This window comes from Sciurus vulgaris (genome assembly GCF_902686455.1).
Source record: "Sciurus vulgaris genome assembly, chromosome: 8".
In the NCBI taxonomy this organism is placed as follows: Eukaryota; Metazoa; Chordata; class Mammalia; order Rodentia; family Sciuridae; genus Sciurus; species Sciurus vulgaris.
Window position 1 is genome coordinate 98,886,846 of NC_136468.1, and position 18,878 is coordinate 98,905,723.

At 38.2% G+C, this 18,878-nt stretch overlaps 1 protein-coding gene across 7 annotated transcripts in view; it reads right to left on the minus strand.

Annotated features, from left to right (window-relative positions):
• Positions 1 to 1,038: 1,038 nt before the first annotated feature.
• Positions 1,039 to 18,878, minus strand: part of AMPH (amphiphysin) — a 221,793-nt gene continuing 203,953 nt past the window's right edge. For all 7 annotated transcript variants that reach the window (XM_079151757.1, XM_079151756.1, XM_079151754.1 and 4 more), the window contains 4 exons: positions 12,428 to 12,631; positions 10,179 to 10,445; positions 7,400 to 7,501; positions 1,039 to 2,237 (listed from right to left, as the gene is read on the minus strand). In XM_079151757.1, the coding sequence (XP_079007883.1) occupies positions 2,130 to 2,237; positions 7,400 to 7,501; positions 10,179 to 10,445; positions 12,428 to 12,631 (681 nt within the window). In that variant the 3' untranslated portion in view covers positions 1,039 to 2,129. The remainder of the gene's footprint in view (positions 2,238 to 7,399; positions 7,502 to 10,178; positions 10,446 to 12,427; positions 12,632 to 18,878) is intronic.

Consider the following 18,878-nt stretch of genomic DNA (forward strand, 5'->3'; position numbering starts at 1 on the left):
TTTTATCTAGGAAGCTCAGAGCAAGACTTATCTGGGTCATGATCTATCAAACTGTACACTAGAAGAGACACTGTGGACAGAAGTGCAACAGGAATTTCAGAATAACTGTTCCAGGAGATGTGGCAATTATCTTTATAGAACATGAGATGCATGTTATTACTAGAGCTTATTTTTCAGTCTTGGCTTTTAGCATCCCTTGTGCAGTCTTAGTATAAGGAGGCTTTCTATTAAGAACCTCACACTGCTGCATTTCTCTTGCTGAAACAACAGCTATGCTTCTGGACAATGCATGCTATTTTCTTGCACTAGACCAGCATTCATGATGACCCATTTTCCCTGAAAATTAGCCTTTTGAAAAACCATGGGTCAATAAAAGCAATTTCCCTATTAACACATAAAACCTCAAATTCAGTAATCTATCAGGAGAATTTGAACCATGAATCAGAAACAATTACCACACTTAAAAGTCCTAAGAATGCACATTCTTGATTAGCCTGCACTGTGAATAGAATTATAGTAGCAGAGAAGAGTCTAAATCAAAATGAAATGTTTTTGTTTGAAGAATTCTCTTCTGGTAACAATGGCCCCATGAATCGACTTTTCTATTCCATTGGATTAAATATTTTATGTACCTACAAACATAAACATGCCAGAAAGAAAAGTGACCAAAAAAAATGAGGCTGGCATGGAAAGAAATTGCTGAGTATGAAGGTTGTAAGATTGTCAGTGATTCACAGGCTGGGGGGTCCACAGCCAGCACCTTTAAGGTGTCTCCCTCCATAGCTGTTATTTGTGCTGTAGTAATTGCTGGTTATCAGGAACACTGAGTGACCAGCAATGACTGGAATGAAGGGGGAGGGGGAGAGAGGAGGGGCTATGGAGCACAACCCAGTGGAGGAACAAGCATATTTCTGCACAAATAACAACTCCAATATAAATTATTTCAAGTAGTGTGTCCTACTGGAAAATGCTTTGTTGTTTTTTTCGTTTTTTTTTTTTTTTTTTTTTTTAAAAAAGACTCATAAAAGGGAATTAGGGTAATTGTTAGAGATTACCAAAGGTTTATTTGGAATGACACAGCACGGAAAACATAATTATTACAGATGATTTGTGGATACAGCATACATCACCTATTTTCTTTTAGGACAATCTGTGAAGATGAGTTGCATAAATATGAAGAGGTGGGAATATATAGGAGCTATTTTAAATAGGTTCTTTGGGGGTGCATTAATATGCCCCATCTTCTAGCCATTCTGGTAAAGGCAGAAGTGAAGACCACTTAGCTGCTCATCCTGAACTAACCTTCCTCCAGCCACAGCAGCTGGACAGCTGCGTAATTAGGCCCTGCTTTCTCCAGAGGGGCAGAAGCATGGACGTGCTATTTGTCATTTCATCCTGAAAACTGCATATGACAAACACAGATACTGTTGACCACTTTGGCAATGGGATGGCTGGTTTTGCCCTGAGGCAAAACTGCAACTGTAATGCCAGACAGAATAAGAGCAATGCATGTATCAATGACACTCGAAAGGCAAAGAGCTACAACAGAAAGGAAAGAAAGCAACTATGTATATGTAGCCTTCTGCATACACATAGATCCAGCAGTCATGGGAACTAGCTCATGTGACTGTGTGTCTGCATATATATGTATATGTGGGTGTGCTAGAAAAGACCATTGAGAACATTTGCAGCGGTTTAGTTTTAAACACAGTAAACTTGAAAGGGAGAGAATAAGATAATCTTGTACTACAGGACAATTCATCACATCTTCTGCAGGGCAGCCACTTGATACCATACACTTGGTGCAGAGAAATTAAGGTCTGGTCTGGAGAAAGCTACTTTAGAACTGTTGGGAGGGGAATCAAGTACAAGAGTGTCCACAGTTGGGACAAAGCACAAACAAACCTGTTATCGACCACATGGGAACAGAGTGAGGGTTTTTTTCCCTTAATTTGCTTTTGTTTTCCTCTTATACCTTTTGCACACATGCTCTACTGACAGGTCTTCCCCAGCTTTGTCTGGCGTCAGTCTGTAAATCATTAAGAGTGTAATAGCAAAAGTGAATTCCTTGGGATTTTGCAAAGGTTTAAAAACCCAGTCATTGAGCTCTTTCAGCAATATTCGCAGCCCTACTCCAAGCGTCTGGTGAAGTTCTCTGGAAAGAGGCCTTTGTAGGTGGCCAGGTCTCTGTACTGCAGCCAGTCTGACTCCTTCACTCCCACCAGCCAGCCAGCATCCTGCAAGACAAGGACAGCCTTTCAGGGTTTAATGAACTACTGAAGAACTCATATGATAATTTGTTCCATTAGTGTTGTGGTTCTGCCCAGGATGTCACAGAACATGAGAAGTGGTGTGCTATGACCAGTGGGTAGGCAAATAATTTAGGAGTGAAAGAAAAATTAAAGAATGAACATTGGAAATTATTTATATACTCTATAGAGTTAATTGAATTAACATCCTAATTTTGTATGATGGCATATTTAAATGACATCTTCTGGATTGTGGCATGAGAAAAAAGAAAACATGGTATTCAAGGAACCTGTAATCTGTGGGTCACAGTGAACTGAGACTCTAGGTCTCCTGGGGAGGCTACAGAAAGTTTATATTTCACCTTGAGTCCCTTGTTTTAAGGAAGAATCTCTGTTTCACAGCTCACAACATATAATACAATAAACACTGTCTCCAGGTCTTATCAAGGACTGAAAGCTAGATATGTGCTGCCTGATGTTGCTGCTGCTGCTGCTGCTATTGTCTGATATTTCAAGTTTCTTTAAACTCCAAAGCACTTTAATATTGCGGCATTCTTGTTGGACACATTCATATATTCTTTATAAATTAACATGTGTCTGTCATATAGGAGGAACACCATTATCAAAATAAAGACATTTAGCCACAGAAAGGTTCAAGAACCCATGCGTGGTTGCCTACAAAATGGAAGGTGAGACTTACAATTGAGAAGCAGAGGCCACTGTCTGCTCTTGGCCCTCAGCAAATAAGCAGAGCCCAGCTGGACACAGTGGAGTTGGAAGGAACAATAGGAAGCATGCAGACTGAATGAAGTGAGACTAGTGGGAAATGACTGTCTTTATTATGTTAACCAGCACAGGAAAAATCCCACTTAGGATGAGAGATGGCCAGATTTAATCTGAACCAATCCCCAGCACAGTTCAAGTACATCAGATAAAAGGAGGTCTCAAAAATTAAATAAAGAAGCTGAATACATTCCCTTTTGATATCATCTGAGACTATAAATTGATGCTGCCATATAGACAAGAAATATAAGCACTTAGACAGGCCAATTTTTGAAGGCAGAAAAAAAGAAAAAACACTGAGAAAAAAAATGACCCAATAAAATAACTGATAATATTCTCGCTGATGAGGAAAAGTGCCTCTTTAAAATTATGATGCCATATATGTGAAGGACAAAGTTCTACTTAAAGTAAAAGATGGTAACTAAATATCTCCCAGACCTCTAGTATGCATATAAAAGGTCATTTCTTCCTCACAAGTGTCTATATTTGACTTTATTTACAGTGAGTGAAAAATCTAATGGCAGCCAAGTAGATTCAACCATTTTAAAATTGGTTCAATATTAATAATAATAAAAAAAGCCAAGCACTTCCAAAAACCCATAATGAAGATATATCCCAACACATATATTCTGAAATGAAACTTAAATCACAATCTGAAGGATATTAGCCAACATCATAATTTAGTTAAGGACAATTAAATTTTAACTGCTTAAAATATGTGGTAGACAAGGATTTACCATTCTGATAATGGTTTCTATTAGACAAATGCTTCTGCAAAGAATAATTATGAATACTAGAATAATTCTCTCTATGGACATATGTACACATACGTAAATCTATCTATACATTTGTTTAAAATATGTAACAAAATATAAGTCTACATATAATGAGATAGGTATTTATCATGGGTACAACTCTTCAAGGAGTGTAGCAGGTGAGATCTAAGCTGATCCTGTCAATCCATGTGACAGAGGGCATTCAGAGGATAGAGTTTTGGGTTGCTGAAGAAACTGTACATTTATGGGGGGATAGCATGAAAAGGAGGGAGCCATGTGGGATTCCCCAACTACGCAGGGAAACTTTTTGAAATCCGTGGCAGACCTCCAAGTTTGCACACATAAGGGGTACTCCAAAACCACGGGGGGGAAACAACAGCAGAACTTGGCTAAAAAATTGACTAGAGATTTAGGCACTGTCACTGGAGGAGGGCACAGGGTTTAGAGTTTGCATTCCAGCAAATTAGAAGTATTAATAAACCCTGTGAACTTTCTACTGAAATAGAAAGCTGTGTCTTAGGTGTAGAGACAAAGTCCCAGGACTAAGAATCTATGCAAACTAAAGGCACCCATCCTAAGAGTATGTAACAAATTTCCACAAATTCAAGGTAATAATGCCTTGAATTTAATTTAACTTAAAGTAATTTAAATGCCTGATAGAACAAAATAAACAACCTTCAGATATAGAAAACAGGATCCAGACATTGAAGATTTTTCACCCACTATGTCCAGTATCAATATAAATATTAATATACACAAGGAAAAAAACAGAAAAGATGACTCAGTGATAAAAGGAAATCAATGGAAATACGCCCTGAAGTGGTCCAGCTTTTGTAATTATCGGTAAGCAATTTAAAGCAGTTATCATAAATACGTTCAAGTACCTAAATTGAAAGACAGTGATAATGAGAGAAAAGATGGGAAATCTCAGCAAAGTATAGAAAAGAAAAGAAATGTTAGAACTGTATAATCTAAAACAGAAAAATCATTGGGTAAGCTTGACAACAAATTCAAAGTAGCAAAGGGTCACAGTATTAGAAGACAGATAACAAAAATCTTCTAACATGACTACCATAGAAAAATATATTATCAACTCTTCCCCCCAAAAAACAACAGAATCTTAGACATCAAGAAGGTGGACACAGAAAAACTGGAAAATGAAGAAAAAATAATAATAAAAGGATGAGACTGAAAAAATTGAAAGAAATGATAGCTGAAAGTTTTCCAAATATAATGGAAAATATCAGGTTACAAGTCTAAGGAGCTCAGTGAGCCCCAAGTATGAAATCATACACCACCTAACCACATTCTAGTCAAACCAACACAAACCAAAAACACAGAGAATTTTCTCAGGAAAGTTACATTGTATACAGAAAAGTAATATTAAATAAATGGTAAATGATTTCTTATTATAAACAAGAAAGCTTAGGAAATAATGAAACGTCTTTGAAGACTAAAGTCAATTCAGAATTTTTTCCCTTATGAAAATATCTTTAAAATGAACATGAATGAAGACAGTTTCAGATAAACAGAAGGCAACAGACTTATTGCCAGCAGATCAGTGCTATGAGAATTAATAAAGGAAAATTTTCAACCAGAAAAGAAATGAAAACAAGTAAAAACTCAATTTATAGGAAGGAATGAAGAACACTGGAACTAATAAATATGTTGGTAAATATAAAAAACCAGCTTTTAAAATTTTATGTCTTTAAAAATTAATTTATGGTGAATGCAAAAAACATAAATCTATATAATGGAATCTTAAATCTTTTTGAGATGTTGATATTTTGCCTATATTGGCAATTATACTTTGTGTCACGTTTTTTTAATTTATTTTTTATTGTAAACAAATGGGATACATGTTGTTTCTCTGTTTGTACATGGAGTAAAGGCATACCATTTGTGTAATCATAAATTTACATAGGGTAATGTTGTTTGATTCATTCTGTTATTTTTTCCCTTCCCCCACCCCTCCCACCCCTCTTTTCCCTCTATATAGTCCTTCCTTCCTCCATTCTTGCCCCCCTCCCTAACCCTAACTCTAAACCTAACACTAACCCCTCCCTCCCCCCATTATGTGTCATCATCCACTTATTAGCAATATCATTCGTCCTTTGGCTTTTTGAGATTGGCTTATCTCACTTAGCATGATATTCTCCAATTTCATCCATTTGCCTGCAAATGCCATAATTTTATCATTCTTAATGGCTGAGTAATATTCCATTGTATATATATACCACAGTTTCTTTATCCATTCATCAATTGAAGGACATCTAGGTTGGTTCCACAGTCTGGCTATTGTGAATTGAGCAGCTATGAACATTGATGTGGCTGTATCTCTGTAGTATGCTGATTTTAAGTCCTTTGGGTATAGGCTAAGGAGTGGGATAGCTGGGTCAAATGGTGGTTTTGTGTCACTTTTCAATGAAAAATCTTTTTAAGATTTTAATAACGATTTTATTAATCGTTTCAAGGAAACATCTTTTGGCTGAATTAACTGTCTCTATTTTATTGCATTCATTTGTGAATTTATTTTTATTATTTTCCTTCCTTCTATATGCTTTCTCTTCAACTTGACCTCCCTTTATATTCTTGGGCTTAAAACTAAGAATCAATGATCAATATCATGAGATTTTTTTTTTTACTTATACTATTATTTCTTTGACTCATGAAATATTTAGAAGTGCATTTTTAAAATGTTTAAACATTGGGGCTTTCATTATTTTTGTTAATTTCTAATTGTACTGTGGCAGAGACTCTGAGTGCTTGATCAGCCCCTGATTTACGTTGGTGTCAGGTACCATCATCAAGAGAAAGAACAAAACATTAGAGATGTATAAGTCTTAATCTCAAAAACTGTGGTGGTCAACTTTACATTTTTAGGGGGAGGACTCATACATCTCTTTAGCAGTAGAATGGAAGTTATAGATCTTTGCTCCAGAAAAACGTGTTCAGAGATCCATGTATATATACCTCTGGCATACCAATTTCAAGAGTCCACAAATCCTGAACAGGAACAAAATGGGAGTTCCCAGCACCTTAATATCAGACCACTCTACGAGGAGGGTTTCGGTGGTTGCTGTTTATTCTGTAATGATTTCTTTTAAGGTGGGGTATAATTTAAATACTACAATAAAGTAGAGTTGTAAAGCATACAGTTCAACTGAGTTTTGACAAACATACCCACACCCCATCACAAGAAACAGCATTTTCATCTCCCTGGAAAGTTCTCCCCTGTTCTTTCCCAGTCAACCTGGTCAGCCCTCAGGGGCAACCACTTTTGAAGGGGATTTTGAAGGGGATTCATAAGCAGTTTCTGTATTTCCTGAAGAACTGTGTCACAACATCCCTACGAAGTGGTTCTAGAATCAGAAAAGGTCATTTAATTGCATAAAAACAAAACCATGAAGCATCAGCCCAGAGAGTGTCCTGTAAAACAAGCTAACGGTATGCTGTGGTCACAAGCCCTTAAGCCCTTTTCAGAGTTGAACTGTAGCATCTCAGAGAACAGAAGTGTCTTCAGGAAGTCACTGTGTCCCACTGTCCCTCAGGAAAAACCAAGGTGGCCTGAAGCATCTTCCAATCTTTTACCTGGTCAGCTTCTGAATCCGAGGGGACCACCAGCACCACATCACCCCTTTGTAGGGTAAGTTCATCTGAATTTGCTGCCTCAAAATCATGTAGTGTTTCCACCTGCAAAAGATTTAAAGAACTGATTTATTTTAGAAAGAGGAGATGTAAAAGCATGGTTTCTTAGATCATAGGCGGGCACACTTAGAAGCAGCCTCCAAGTGGGATAAAAAGATGAAGATACACACAGGGATAGACGGGATGTGTCCTTCAAAGGTTCGTGTGTTGGAGGTTTGGTCCCCAGTGTGGCAGTAAGGGAGGGTTGGGAACTTTTAAGAGGTAGAGCCCAGGAGGAGGTCATTAGGGCAAGTCCTTCAAATGAGATTAATGTAATTCTCACAGGACCCCTGTTAGTTTTGCAAGAGGGTTATTATAAAAGAGTAAGATCAGCCTTTTCCCATGCTCTGGTTTCCTGTTTCATCATGTGATCTCTCCCACTTCCCACAATACATCTGCCATGTGATGTAGCCAATGGTGCCCTCACCAGAACAGAACTAGTGCAGTAGTCCTGCTCTTGAACCTCCAGAGCTGTGAGCTACATAAACCTCTTTTCTTTAGAAAGTACCCACAGACTTGGTTATTTCATCCTAGTTATCAAAAATAGACTAACATACACTCCAAGGAAAAGAAGACCTCTGAAGACAAAAAGGAAACACTATTCTTATTTACTTAATACTTTTGATTCTTACTGACTTATATGAGGTCATCGGCATGTATATTTAGTAATGAAATGCCTTCTGCAATAGCTGAGAGTATTATATTATTACTTTTTAATTCATCATCTCTTTGTTAAAGGCTTTCATGTTATTACCACTGATGCTTTTTTTTATTGTTTTAACAAGCAGTAAAAAATGTTATTTGTTGTTTAGCTTGAACCAAAAAATGCCTTGCTGGAAGTTCCTCTAACTTTGGCTTCTATCAAATAACTAAAAAATCAGGAAAACTATCACTTGCATGTTGTATAGGAATCATTATTTAATTAAACTCTGTGATCAATTTCTTTATAACATCATTTTCCTATCCTACCATGACAAGCTGTTTTTCTTCCCTTCAAAAAATATCTCTTTAAAATTATATTATAGAAAAAAAGCAGAAAGTCAGGCATGGTGGTACATGCCTGCAATTCCAGCAGCTTGGGAGGCTTAGGGAGGAGTATTCCATGTTTAAAGTCAGCAACTGAGTGAGGCCGTAAGCAACTTGATGAGACCCTATCTAAAAAAAAAAAAAAAAAAAAAATTAAAAAGGGGGTGCTAAGAATGTGGCTCAGTGGTTAAGTTCTCCTGGGTTCCATCCCCATTATAAGAAAAAATGAAAGAATAACATAATGAACATCCATATTCCCATCTCCCAGATTGAAGGACTATATAGTCCTAGCCAGTTTAATTTATCTCATGTCCCTCTCCTAAAATCCACCCATGACTTGGACAACATGCTTTTAAAACATGTATTTTACACAAAGAATCATAAAATGAAAAGGCTGGAAATATTATTAATATTATTAATTAAAAATTAATTCCTCTGATGAGAAAAACCTAGGGTGAGGGGTTAAATGATGTGTCTATGCTACGCCAGTTAGCAAGGAAGCCAGGGTGGCCCCTCAAGCCCTGGCCTTTCCTGGTACATGGCTTCCTTGCCTTTATGTGCTCTAGTTAAAACACAACACAGCCAGATGTAGCCCACTAACCTGCAGGATTTTTTTTCCATGTTCATGCTTTTATAAATATAGAATACCCATGCCACACCCCCTTGAGGTAGCAAGGCAGCTGACACTCTCTAAACAAGAACATTCCACTATTCAATGATAGCCCATGAATACATGCACATTTAACACTATTTTTTGGGGAGTACTAGGGATTGAACTCAGGGGCACTCAAACACTGAGCCACAACCCAAGCCCTATTTTGTATTTTTTATTTAGAGACAGGGTTTCACTGAGTTGTTTAGTGCCTCACTTTTGCTGATGCTGGCTTTTACCTTGATATCCTTCTGTCTTAGCCTCCCCAGCCACTGGGATTACAGGCATGCACCACGCACCAAGGGCAAATTTAACACTCTTTAAAAGGAAGAAATTAGCTATATTTTGAAATATAAAATCAACTTATAGAATTAAAAATTTCTAACCAGATTCTATTAGGGAGCCTTATCTGCCTTCAACACTTGGCTTATGTCAGTGTTTTTAAGCAACTACTCACTTTGGGGGTGGAGGACCACTGAGTTTGTGAAGTCTGTAAGTAGCCTCCATGGGAAGAATCTTCTTCCCATTAATGTAGGCTTCTACTTCTTCCTTTTCACAGAATTCTATTAATATCTTTACTTGCTTATTTTGAGAATATTTATTGGCTCCCTACTTTTATGCACTGAGTACTTCCTGCTTCCTGCCCTGATGATTGCTTTGGGTATCATCTTGATAAAGAGGTGACTTGGAGGAACTGGTCTGAGCCAGGCTGGACATAAGGGGAATTAACTCCTTTATCATACAGGGAGAGGTTATGTTCCCTGTGGTGAACTTCCCATTAATTATTTTTTGCTAAAACAAGGAAAGTATTATTGTAGTTCTCGTGTGTCCAGCAACATGGAAATCCTACCATTTTCCAAGGTAAGTTGAGGTGAAGGAAAGCAGTTCTGAGAGAAAAACAATATCATTGCAAAAAGTACAAGTAACATAAAAAAACCAAAGGTTAGAGCAGAAGGGGTTGAGGTAAAGAAAGGACAAATGGCCATGAGGTTACAAAAGGAAGACCTTGTAGAGAAAGCCAGGAGGCACTTCTGGAGAGGCCTCGCCTGCGGATGCGAATTGATCAGCAGCACCCGCTGGTGCAGGAGGTGCAGCTTGAGAGTCCTCCAGGGGCTTCTGCTCTGTGACCAGCTCTGGCGCCTCGCCGGTGGAGCCCAGAGGAGCCACATCCTCAGCGGCATCCTTAGTCTCTGCACCCAGGGTGATTTCATGTTCTCCTTCCCCTTCATTGTTGGAGGCGGGCTCAATGACAACAGAAGGGATGACCTTCTCCTGGGGAAAGAGGAAGGCAGTGGTGTCAAACAGGGCCTGGAGAACAAGAGTGTCTTCCTTAGCCACTTGCACTTCCCCGCCCCACTATCCACCTGTTCTTCCCTCAGCCTGGAAGGCTTTTGAACTTTGGACCTCTGAATTGTGCATGGCTTCCTTTTTTGGTCTCTTCTAAGTACAAAACCCTTAGTGGGATTCACACTTGGATCCTTGAGCAATCACACAGGTGGATAAGTCTGTGAACATTAGGAAGAGGGATGGAGAGTGAAGGGGAAGAAGGTGTGTCATGTGGGGTCAGGAAACAATCCTGTGCAGGAAGTGCCAGGGAGGATTCCATGCTGGCTGGCTTCATTTTTTCAGCAGACCCTTGCCGTCCCAGTCACAGGATTTGTGCTGTGTTGACTTTGTGTGCTGCTCTGCAGCACTGATGGGCTGGGGCTAGCTCCAACTCCACATACGTGTTTAATAGCCCACGTTTCAATATGGAACACAGTGACATGCCCATGGTAAAAGAAATCTGCTGGGGATTCTGAGGCACTCTTAATAAGCTCCAAAGAGTAATAAGAGGAATACGATTCTGTAACAGTTGGCTTCCCAGTATAACAGCTGCTCCTTTGAAATTGAAAAAGAAGGAGACCAGCCATTGTCCTGCTAACCTGTTACTTATTTCTCCATCTTAGCTTCCTACAGGCAATCATCAAATGAAAAAGGAAGTGGAACGGAAACTGTCCCCCAAAGCCTTGGTCCCCAGTACCAGGAGGATGTCACAGGACCCAAAGTACCAGAATGACAATATGCCTCTGGTCCAGGAGGCTGAATGTACAAGTGCCTTTCTTTGCCCCTCCTGCCTCGTTCTTTCCCTGTTTGATCCCGATGCTTCCAGGAAGTGTCAGGCAAGGCAGAATAGCTGTCTTCCAAGTTTGGCCAAACTGCAATGAATTCATTTTTCTTTTTATATTATTTTATTCCTGATGAGGGCGGACAAACAAATCCAGCTTGTTGGAACCCCCAGAGCCAAGCCCCAGGCCTGGGACTCCAGTGACAATTTCACTAATATTGATTTTTCACTATGAGCATGACACTGGGCGAAGCCCTTTACGGGCATTTCTTCATTCCTTACAACAGCCCTATTGTTCTATTCTATTCTCTGGTCTTCTCACCATTTTCATTTTCTTCATCATCTGTGCTTCATTCCTTTCTTCCATCACTTTATCCTAGTTTCCTTTTCTCCTTTCTTTTTTCCCACATTTTTTATGGGCACATTATAGTCGTACATATTGATGGGATTGGATGTTACATATGCATTCATGCATACAAACATAACAATATAATTTGGTCAATATCACTCCCCAGCACTAACCCCCTCCCTCCCTGCCTCCCACTCCCTGGACCCTTCCTCTGCTGATCTCCCTTTGATTTTCATGAGATCCCTGCCCTCCCACACCTTTCTTTTCCTATTTCCTCTCTAGCTTCCCATATGAGAGAAAACATAAAACCATTGACCTTCTGAGTTTGACTTATTTTGCTCAATATGATGGTCTCTAGTTCCATCCATTTTCCTGCAAATGTCATAATTACATTTCTTTTTGTGACTGAATAAAAATCCACTGTGTATAAAGATCACATTTTCTTTATCCATTCATCCACTGATGGATACCTAGCCTGGTTCTATAGTTTGGCTATTGTGGATTGTGCTGCTGTAAATATGGGTATGCCTGTATCATTTTTTTTTTTTTTCCTCCTTTCTATGGTTAGGCCTGGTCAGCCATAGGCACTGGGGAGGGACCTGTGTGAAACCTGCTGACATTGTGTGGATGCGAGGACCATTCTTTCTGAGAATCTAAGGATATGTAATTTTTTGATAGAATGAGGAGTAACAAGATGGCTACAAACCCCATTCCATGTGCAAAGTATTATCACCATTAACCCACAGAGCTCTGCAGTCAGCTCTGTCTGCCCATATATTCTCTCCTGAGGACACTGACCTGAGGCACTGCTGCTTCCATCTCTGTGGGTAGAGGTCTGTCCTTGTCTGCAACCTCTGTGGTTTCAGTATCAATTTTGGCCTCCTCTAGACTTCCTCCCTCTCCAGCAGGGACAGCTGCCTTCTCTGCCTCTGCTTCCTCCACCAGGGCTCCCTCGGCTGGTAAGGTGGTTCCTACCGCCAGGTCAGCTTCAGTTCCAGGGATCTGTAAGGTGGAAACCAAATAGGCCATGTCTGAGTCTTCAGATGCCTCCACTAGGCCAAACTCTTCCCTCCCTCTTTTCTCCCCTCTGCTGAGGCTCATGAGATTTCAAAGCTTGCTGTGTGTCATGTACAAATCCCAGAATTTGGGTGCAGCAGAGTCTGATATCTGCTCATCAAAGCTCTCTTCTTCCTAAGTCCCCATCAATTTGACATTCCTCAGCTTTCCCTGCAGTCAGGTGTAGCAAATGGAGTTTGAACGGAAGCAACATGTCATTCTTGAGACACTACTTTTAAGGTGTGCAAGGCCTCCCCTCCACAAGCTATTCCATTTAGTGTTGACTAAAAGCAGAGGGAAATGAACGAGGCCTTGGGGGCCATCCCAGTCACAAGTCCCAATACCTGGGTCATAGAGGAAAGTCCTATATGCAAAACATCCTCATCGTGCAACATCAGAGTTCAGAAAAATTACATTTCACTACAAATTTTCAAATCCTTGTGGGGAGGGTTCCTGAAGTTAAGTCACTTTCATGGAAAAAAGAGGAGTGGTTCTCAAATAGATCTCCTGAGAATGATGGAGAAATAATTTTTGTAATCAAATATGCATTAAAATAATCCAAGTATTGTAGAGTTGTGTGTGGGATAGCACAACGTCAAAATGATATTTGGGGTCTTTTCTGGAAGAAGCAAAATAGAAAAAGTTTTAAGTAGTATTAAAAACTTGCAATAATGAAGTATAATCAAAAGTTTTAATTTTGAACAAATTTGTTTAGAGTCCGACTCTTTAACAAGGTTGACGACATCTGCTTGGCAGACCTGAATGGAGGGGTTCAAATCAGAAAGACTGAGGAAAGATATTAGATTGAGCTCATATAATACATCCAGGACACAGATTCAAAAACTGATCCTGTTCACTGATGTCATCAGCACTAGCCATTCCTTTACTGAGTAAGTTCTACCCAGTTCATTTTATTAAGTCAGGAAAGCCCTACTCTTGAAAACATCAACTCCCAACATCTAATTCTGACATGAGATGGACAGCACTCTGTGTGGGCCTCAGAATGGGAGATGGGGGACATGAGTAACACACCCACTCTTGTCACAAGGCACTTTCCAAAAGCATCCTCATCAGGCAACGTCAGAGTTTAGAAAAACTGCATTTCAGTACAAATTTTCAAATCTTTGTGGGAAAAGTTCCAGAACTTAAATCTCTTTCAGGGAAAACACATTTCTTCTGCCTCAAAATTACAATATACTAAATAATAAAAATAACCTGTTATAGAGTACATTTTTCTACAACATAGTATTTTACCTTGGGGATGAAAAAATGTCAAGAGCTGTACTATTTGTTACATGATGAAGTGCCACTCATATTCTTAGAAATTCACTTCTCTCTCATATAAGAATCTCCTATTATGAGAATTTGGCTTTCCTGAAAAGTGAGCAATGACCCAAAATGTAGTTACTTGCCAGGATATAGCCTTCATTTCTTTATTTTCTACCCTGTTATTAAAATGCATGAGTTCAGAAAAGTAATTCTTAAATGTGAATTGTGAGAGATACTTATTTAAAGTGAATTATTAATGCTGATAATTATTGGAGTGGATTAATAGTTATTTGGGATTTATATGTTTGTGAATGACTGAAAATTCACATATAAAAAGTTAAGAGAATTGCATCTCTTGTTTTATAGAACCACCCATATTTTTATGGATGTTATTGTCATTGTTGTCAAAAGAGTGATAATCAGATCATAAATTAGGAGTGCATCCTAATCCCACCCAAAACAATGAACAATTGCTGTGTGTGTGTGTGTGTGTGTGTGTGTGTGTGTGTGTGTAGTACTGGGGATAGAACCCAGGTGTACTCTACCACTGAGTTATACCCCCAGTCCTTTAAAATTTTTTTTCTTAAGACAGGGTCTCATTAAGTTGACGGCGCTGACCTCAAACTTGTCTCCTGAGTTGCTGGGATGACAGGTGTGTGCCATTGTGCCCAATTACTCATAGCTATATTGTGAGAGAAATCAACAGGCTTTCACCAGAATATTAAAGACCTAACAAAGTTTCTTCCACGTTGCAAACCATTCAAATAGACAATGTGTAGATAATGAATTTAAAGGCTCAAATATAGAAGGTAAATAATACGTTCACAGTTCTGAGTTATTCATGCTTTCCAGCTATCACACCTATGAGAATCTCAGTGGTTTGAAGTAGATAGACTCTAAATACATGCAGACTGTATGGATAAACAGAGCGTATGCACCACTACACACATGTACACACACCGACACATAAAGACACATGACTATAGATCAAAAAGAAGACATTATGTTATTTTATAGAATACCCCCAAATATACATAAATGTCAAACACATATTATTAGTAATATATGATTTATCTCTCACCTGAAATGACCATACCTCTTTTTAAGTATTTTTCTGTGACTTGATGTGTTGCCAAAGGTGAATTTTTTTAACTCATTTAATATAGTGCTAAATCATTAGTTCATAATTGATCTCTATTCTCTATATATCTACTGATTTGACTATATAAAATTTTATATTGTAAGATATGTTATCATCCTTCTTTTGCTGAATAATGTTAAACAGGCCTTGTTGGCTGGACCAGCTCTAGTCCTAATGGCATAGTTGCTTTGACACCAACCACCAGCAGATGGAGGCCAAGAGCTCTGCCTGACTGCTCCATGTTCCCAAACCTGACAGAAGCAAATATCCCAGGCTCAGCACTTCACCAATTGACTTGATAATAAATGAATAAATAAATAAAGTGTATGCATAGAATTGTATAGAAGAAAAGTAGCGAATGAAAAATCACCAAAATATTGAAGTTAAAGGCTGGCAAAGACAAGGTGCTAAAGAAACCAGCAGTTTGACTCTAGACAGCAAAAGCCAAATAAATTGAAAAACCTATTTGAAAAAGGAAAGAGAAATTAACACTCCTAATCCATTTCTGAGTCCATCAGTAATGATTTCCCATTTCTCTAGATGCTGTTGATTATTGCTTTGATTTTACAGGGTTCAAAAACATTACATAAATACAAAAGGATTATTCACTGTCTATACTTTCCCATAGCTTTCTGTTTCTGATATTGGTCTGATAATCCTCCCTTTCTGTCTGGAATCTCTTCCACAGTTTTTGCTCTCCCCCAAATATTTCCAAGGTATATTTACTGACAACAGCATTAAAACAATGGGAAGTAGGAACCCCCCTTGCTCAAATTAGGTGTTAGCTCCAGATAAATTAAGTAAAAAATGGAAAGGTTTTCACCCTAGAGTTAACATTCTTTTATTATTTTTGTTCATCCCAAATTTTAGCTATTTTTAGATCTAGAAAAGAAAAACATTGTTTACACTCTGCTGCTACAGTACATGTTACACCTGCTAGGAAACCTCAGTGATAAATGACTGCTCTTTGCTCTTTTAAAAAAATATTACCCAGGAAGACCAGCGGACTGAAGCTACTGAAAGTATCTCAAGGCTCTGACATTCAATACTATCCAATTTTTCTCTTCACTTCAAATCTTAAAAACACCAGTATCCTACCTTCGGCTAAAACTGTACTACCTAAATATATTTATGGTAGAAAATATCTAATGCAAAAGAGACTGAAAAAGTTCTCTCTGACCTCAGATACACATGGTTTACCATACGTATGAGGTCTGTGAGGCACAGGCACCAGGACTACTGCTGACTTGGATATGCATCCCACAGAAGTCACAAGTACCAGCACAAAATTCACCCTAGGGAGGGTGAGCTGTGGCTTTTGCTATACTTCACCATACAGACCTCCCTGCTTTCTTATCTTCTGCCTTGGAGGAAAGCAATATGACTATGCCATTCATTCCATGGTCCTTTCAACCCCAATAACTGCATTAGCAAAATATTCTGGAAGTGGAATGACATGGATACAGTACAACAGCATCCTATGTATCAGTCCTGCAAAGGAGGCAAACACAATAGGGTCAGAAACTGTCCAGTCCTTCCACAAGATGGCACTGTGAAAGTTGGGCCACAAGGACTGAGACCCCAAAACATGTAAGTAGTCACAGGCTGCAGGAGACCTTGTAATTGCTGAGGTTGATGTCATCTACGCATTCATTCATTGTTTACTTGATAGAATTATCTCTGAACAATGCCTGAAAAGCAGCTTGCCAACATAACTGTTCTAGATGCTGACAACTGAAGATACTCCTTCAACTCGGTATGAAATTCCGCATTTATTTATAGGGCAGATTATTTTAAATGAGAATAGGTATTTTTCACATTTAAAAAATGGATACCATGGATTTAAAAATAATAAAAGAACTAACATGATATATCCTTATGTATTTATTTTTATTCATGTTGTAATTGTACAGAGCTATATACATTTATTTTGTAACACAGATCATGTTTCTTAGACAAATTATATCAATGGCTATACAGTCCTTTTATGGATTTTTTTATTTAACCATTTGTTTAACAGTTGTCCTACCATTAAATACCAGCTGGTTGCCAGTTTTTAATTATTATAAATGATAAACTGAGAAAGAGCTCTTCAGTTTGTAAACAATTAGACAACCCACACATTTAAATGTTTTAATATACTGCTATCTTTATTTATTTATGATGTCTCCATGGAAATAGTTTTGGGGTTTCTCCCCAATATCATTATGAAAATTTTCTAACATAAAAATCAAAAGAATCATACAGTGAACCTTCAAGTACTCACCATGGAGGATCTTCAATTAACAAGTTGCTACAAATCCTTTATCATGTCTTCAACTTACCCATATTGATTGGATCCATCTTTCAGTCAATCGCAGTATATCTTCATTAAATGTTTTTCAAAATTTTTATGAAGCCTCTACAGACCCTTACAGGTGTCTTTCTGCTGTTTTCATACATGACCAACTATTGATTTGGAGTAGCTTACTACAATGTGATTTTTTAAAAACTCAAAACCTATATATTGCTCTAACAACTTATGATTTTGTGTTGGAGAAGTATAAGTCTGAGGTCTACCTCATTGTTCTTTTGTAGTACTTTTTTATTTCCAACCAAGATGTCTGCATAACTTTGTTTTTTTACCTTTCCTTTTGATTCTTTCTTCACTTTGCCTTTTGATTGGTGATTTTTGTATGATCTACGTGCAGTAATTCCTTCAACCAGGAAAACTTTAGCTCAAGTACTTTTAGATCAGGAGCTGGAAAGGGATTCATCAAGTCTTTACACACAACCACCTGTTTTGAATCTTCCAAATATAAGTGTCAAGGGATGTACTAGCATGAGAGTAATAGCAGACCCCAAGGCCTTGGTGCTTTAGAAGGTCAGTCGCATAGTCTGGGGGTGGGGGAGGTAGTTTTCAGTTGCCTTCTACCTAGGGCGGAGTGGATGAAACTGTCACATATTTTCCTATTTCAGGCTCATTATTATGCTTCAAGGATCCATATGCTTTACACTAAAATGGTGAAAAATCCCTAAAAATAGTGAATTTTATTTCTGTACTTTTTTAGCATTTTCAGTTTTCTCATAGTATCTTCAATTTGTGCACTTCTACAATGCATTTCTTCTTTAAAATATTCCTGAGTAAATGACATCAATAATAAATAATATAAGATGTATATGTTTCAAATTTTAGCTAAATGATACTCTTTGATGGCTACAGGACAATGAAGTTGGTATATAGCATCTTCCTGACATTTCATCTTATGAGATCCTTGAATGAAAAAACACTGAATTCCAAGCTAATCAATCTACCCCACGTATGAAGAATAATAATTCTGATGCACAGAGGGATTCTGCTTGTCAGTTTCTAGATGTGTATTCTGTAGCTGTGGGGGGGAAACTGACATTTAGTGAGTCTACAATTTTCCAGGTGCTAACTCAGAGGGTTCACATTCATTGCACATTGTTCTAAAACCCCATTAAAGGTAATTCCCATTTTCTAGACAAGTTAACTAACAGAGTTGAAGTAATTCACCTAGTCAGTAAGGTAAGATTGGAAAAATCTAAGTTCTGTGTTTTTTCATACAGATCTGCACCCAAGAAGACAACACACTTCTGAAATTCAGAAGTTGCCCAGTAATCTTGAGATCTCAGGCACCTCCTCGCACCCTCTGGTTCCTGCTGACATCTCCAAGGAAACTGTGTTTGACAAAGAATACAAGTGCAACCTTATACACAGCTGATGCAGTCACCCGCAGTCTTGAAATGCTACTCTTTAAAACAAGGTGCATTTTTTAAAAA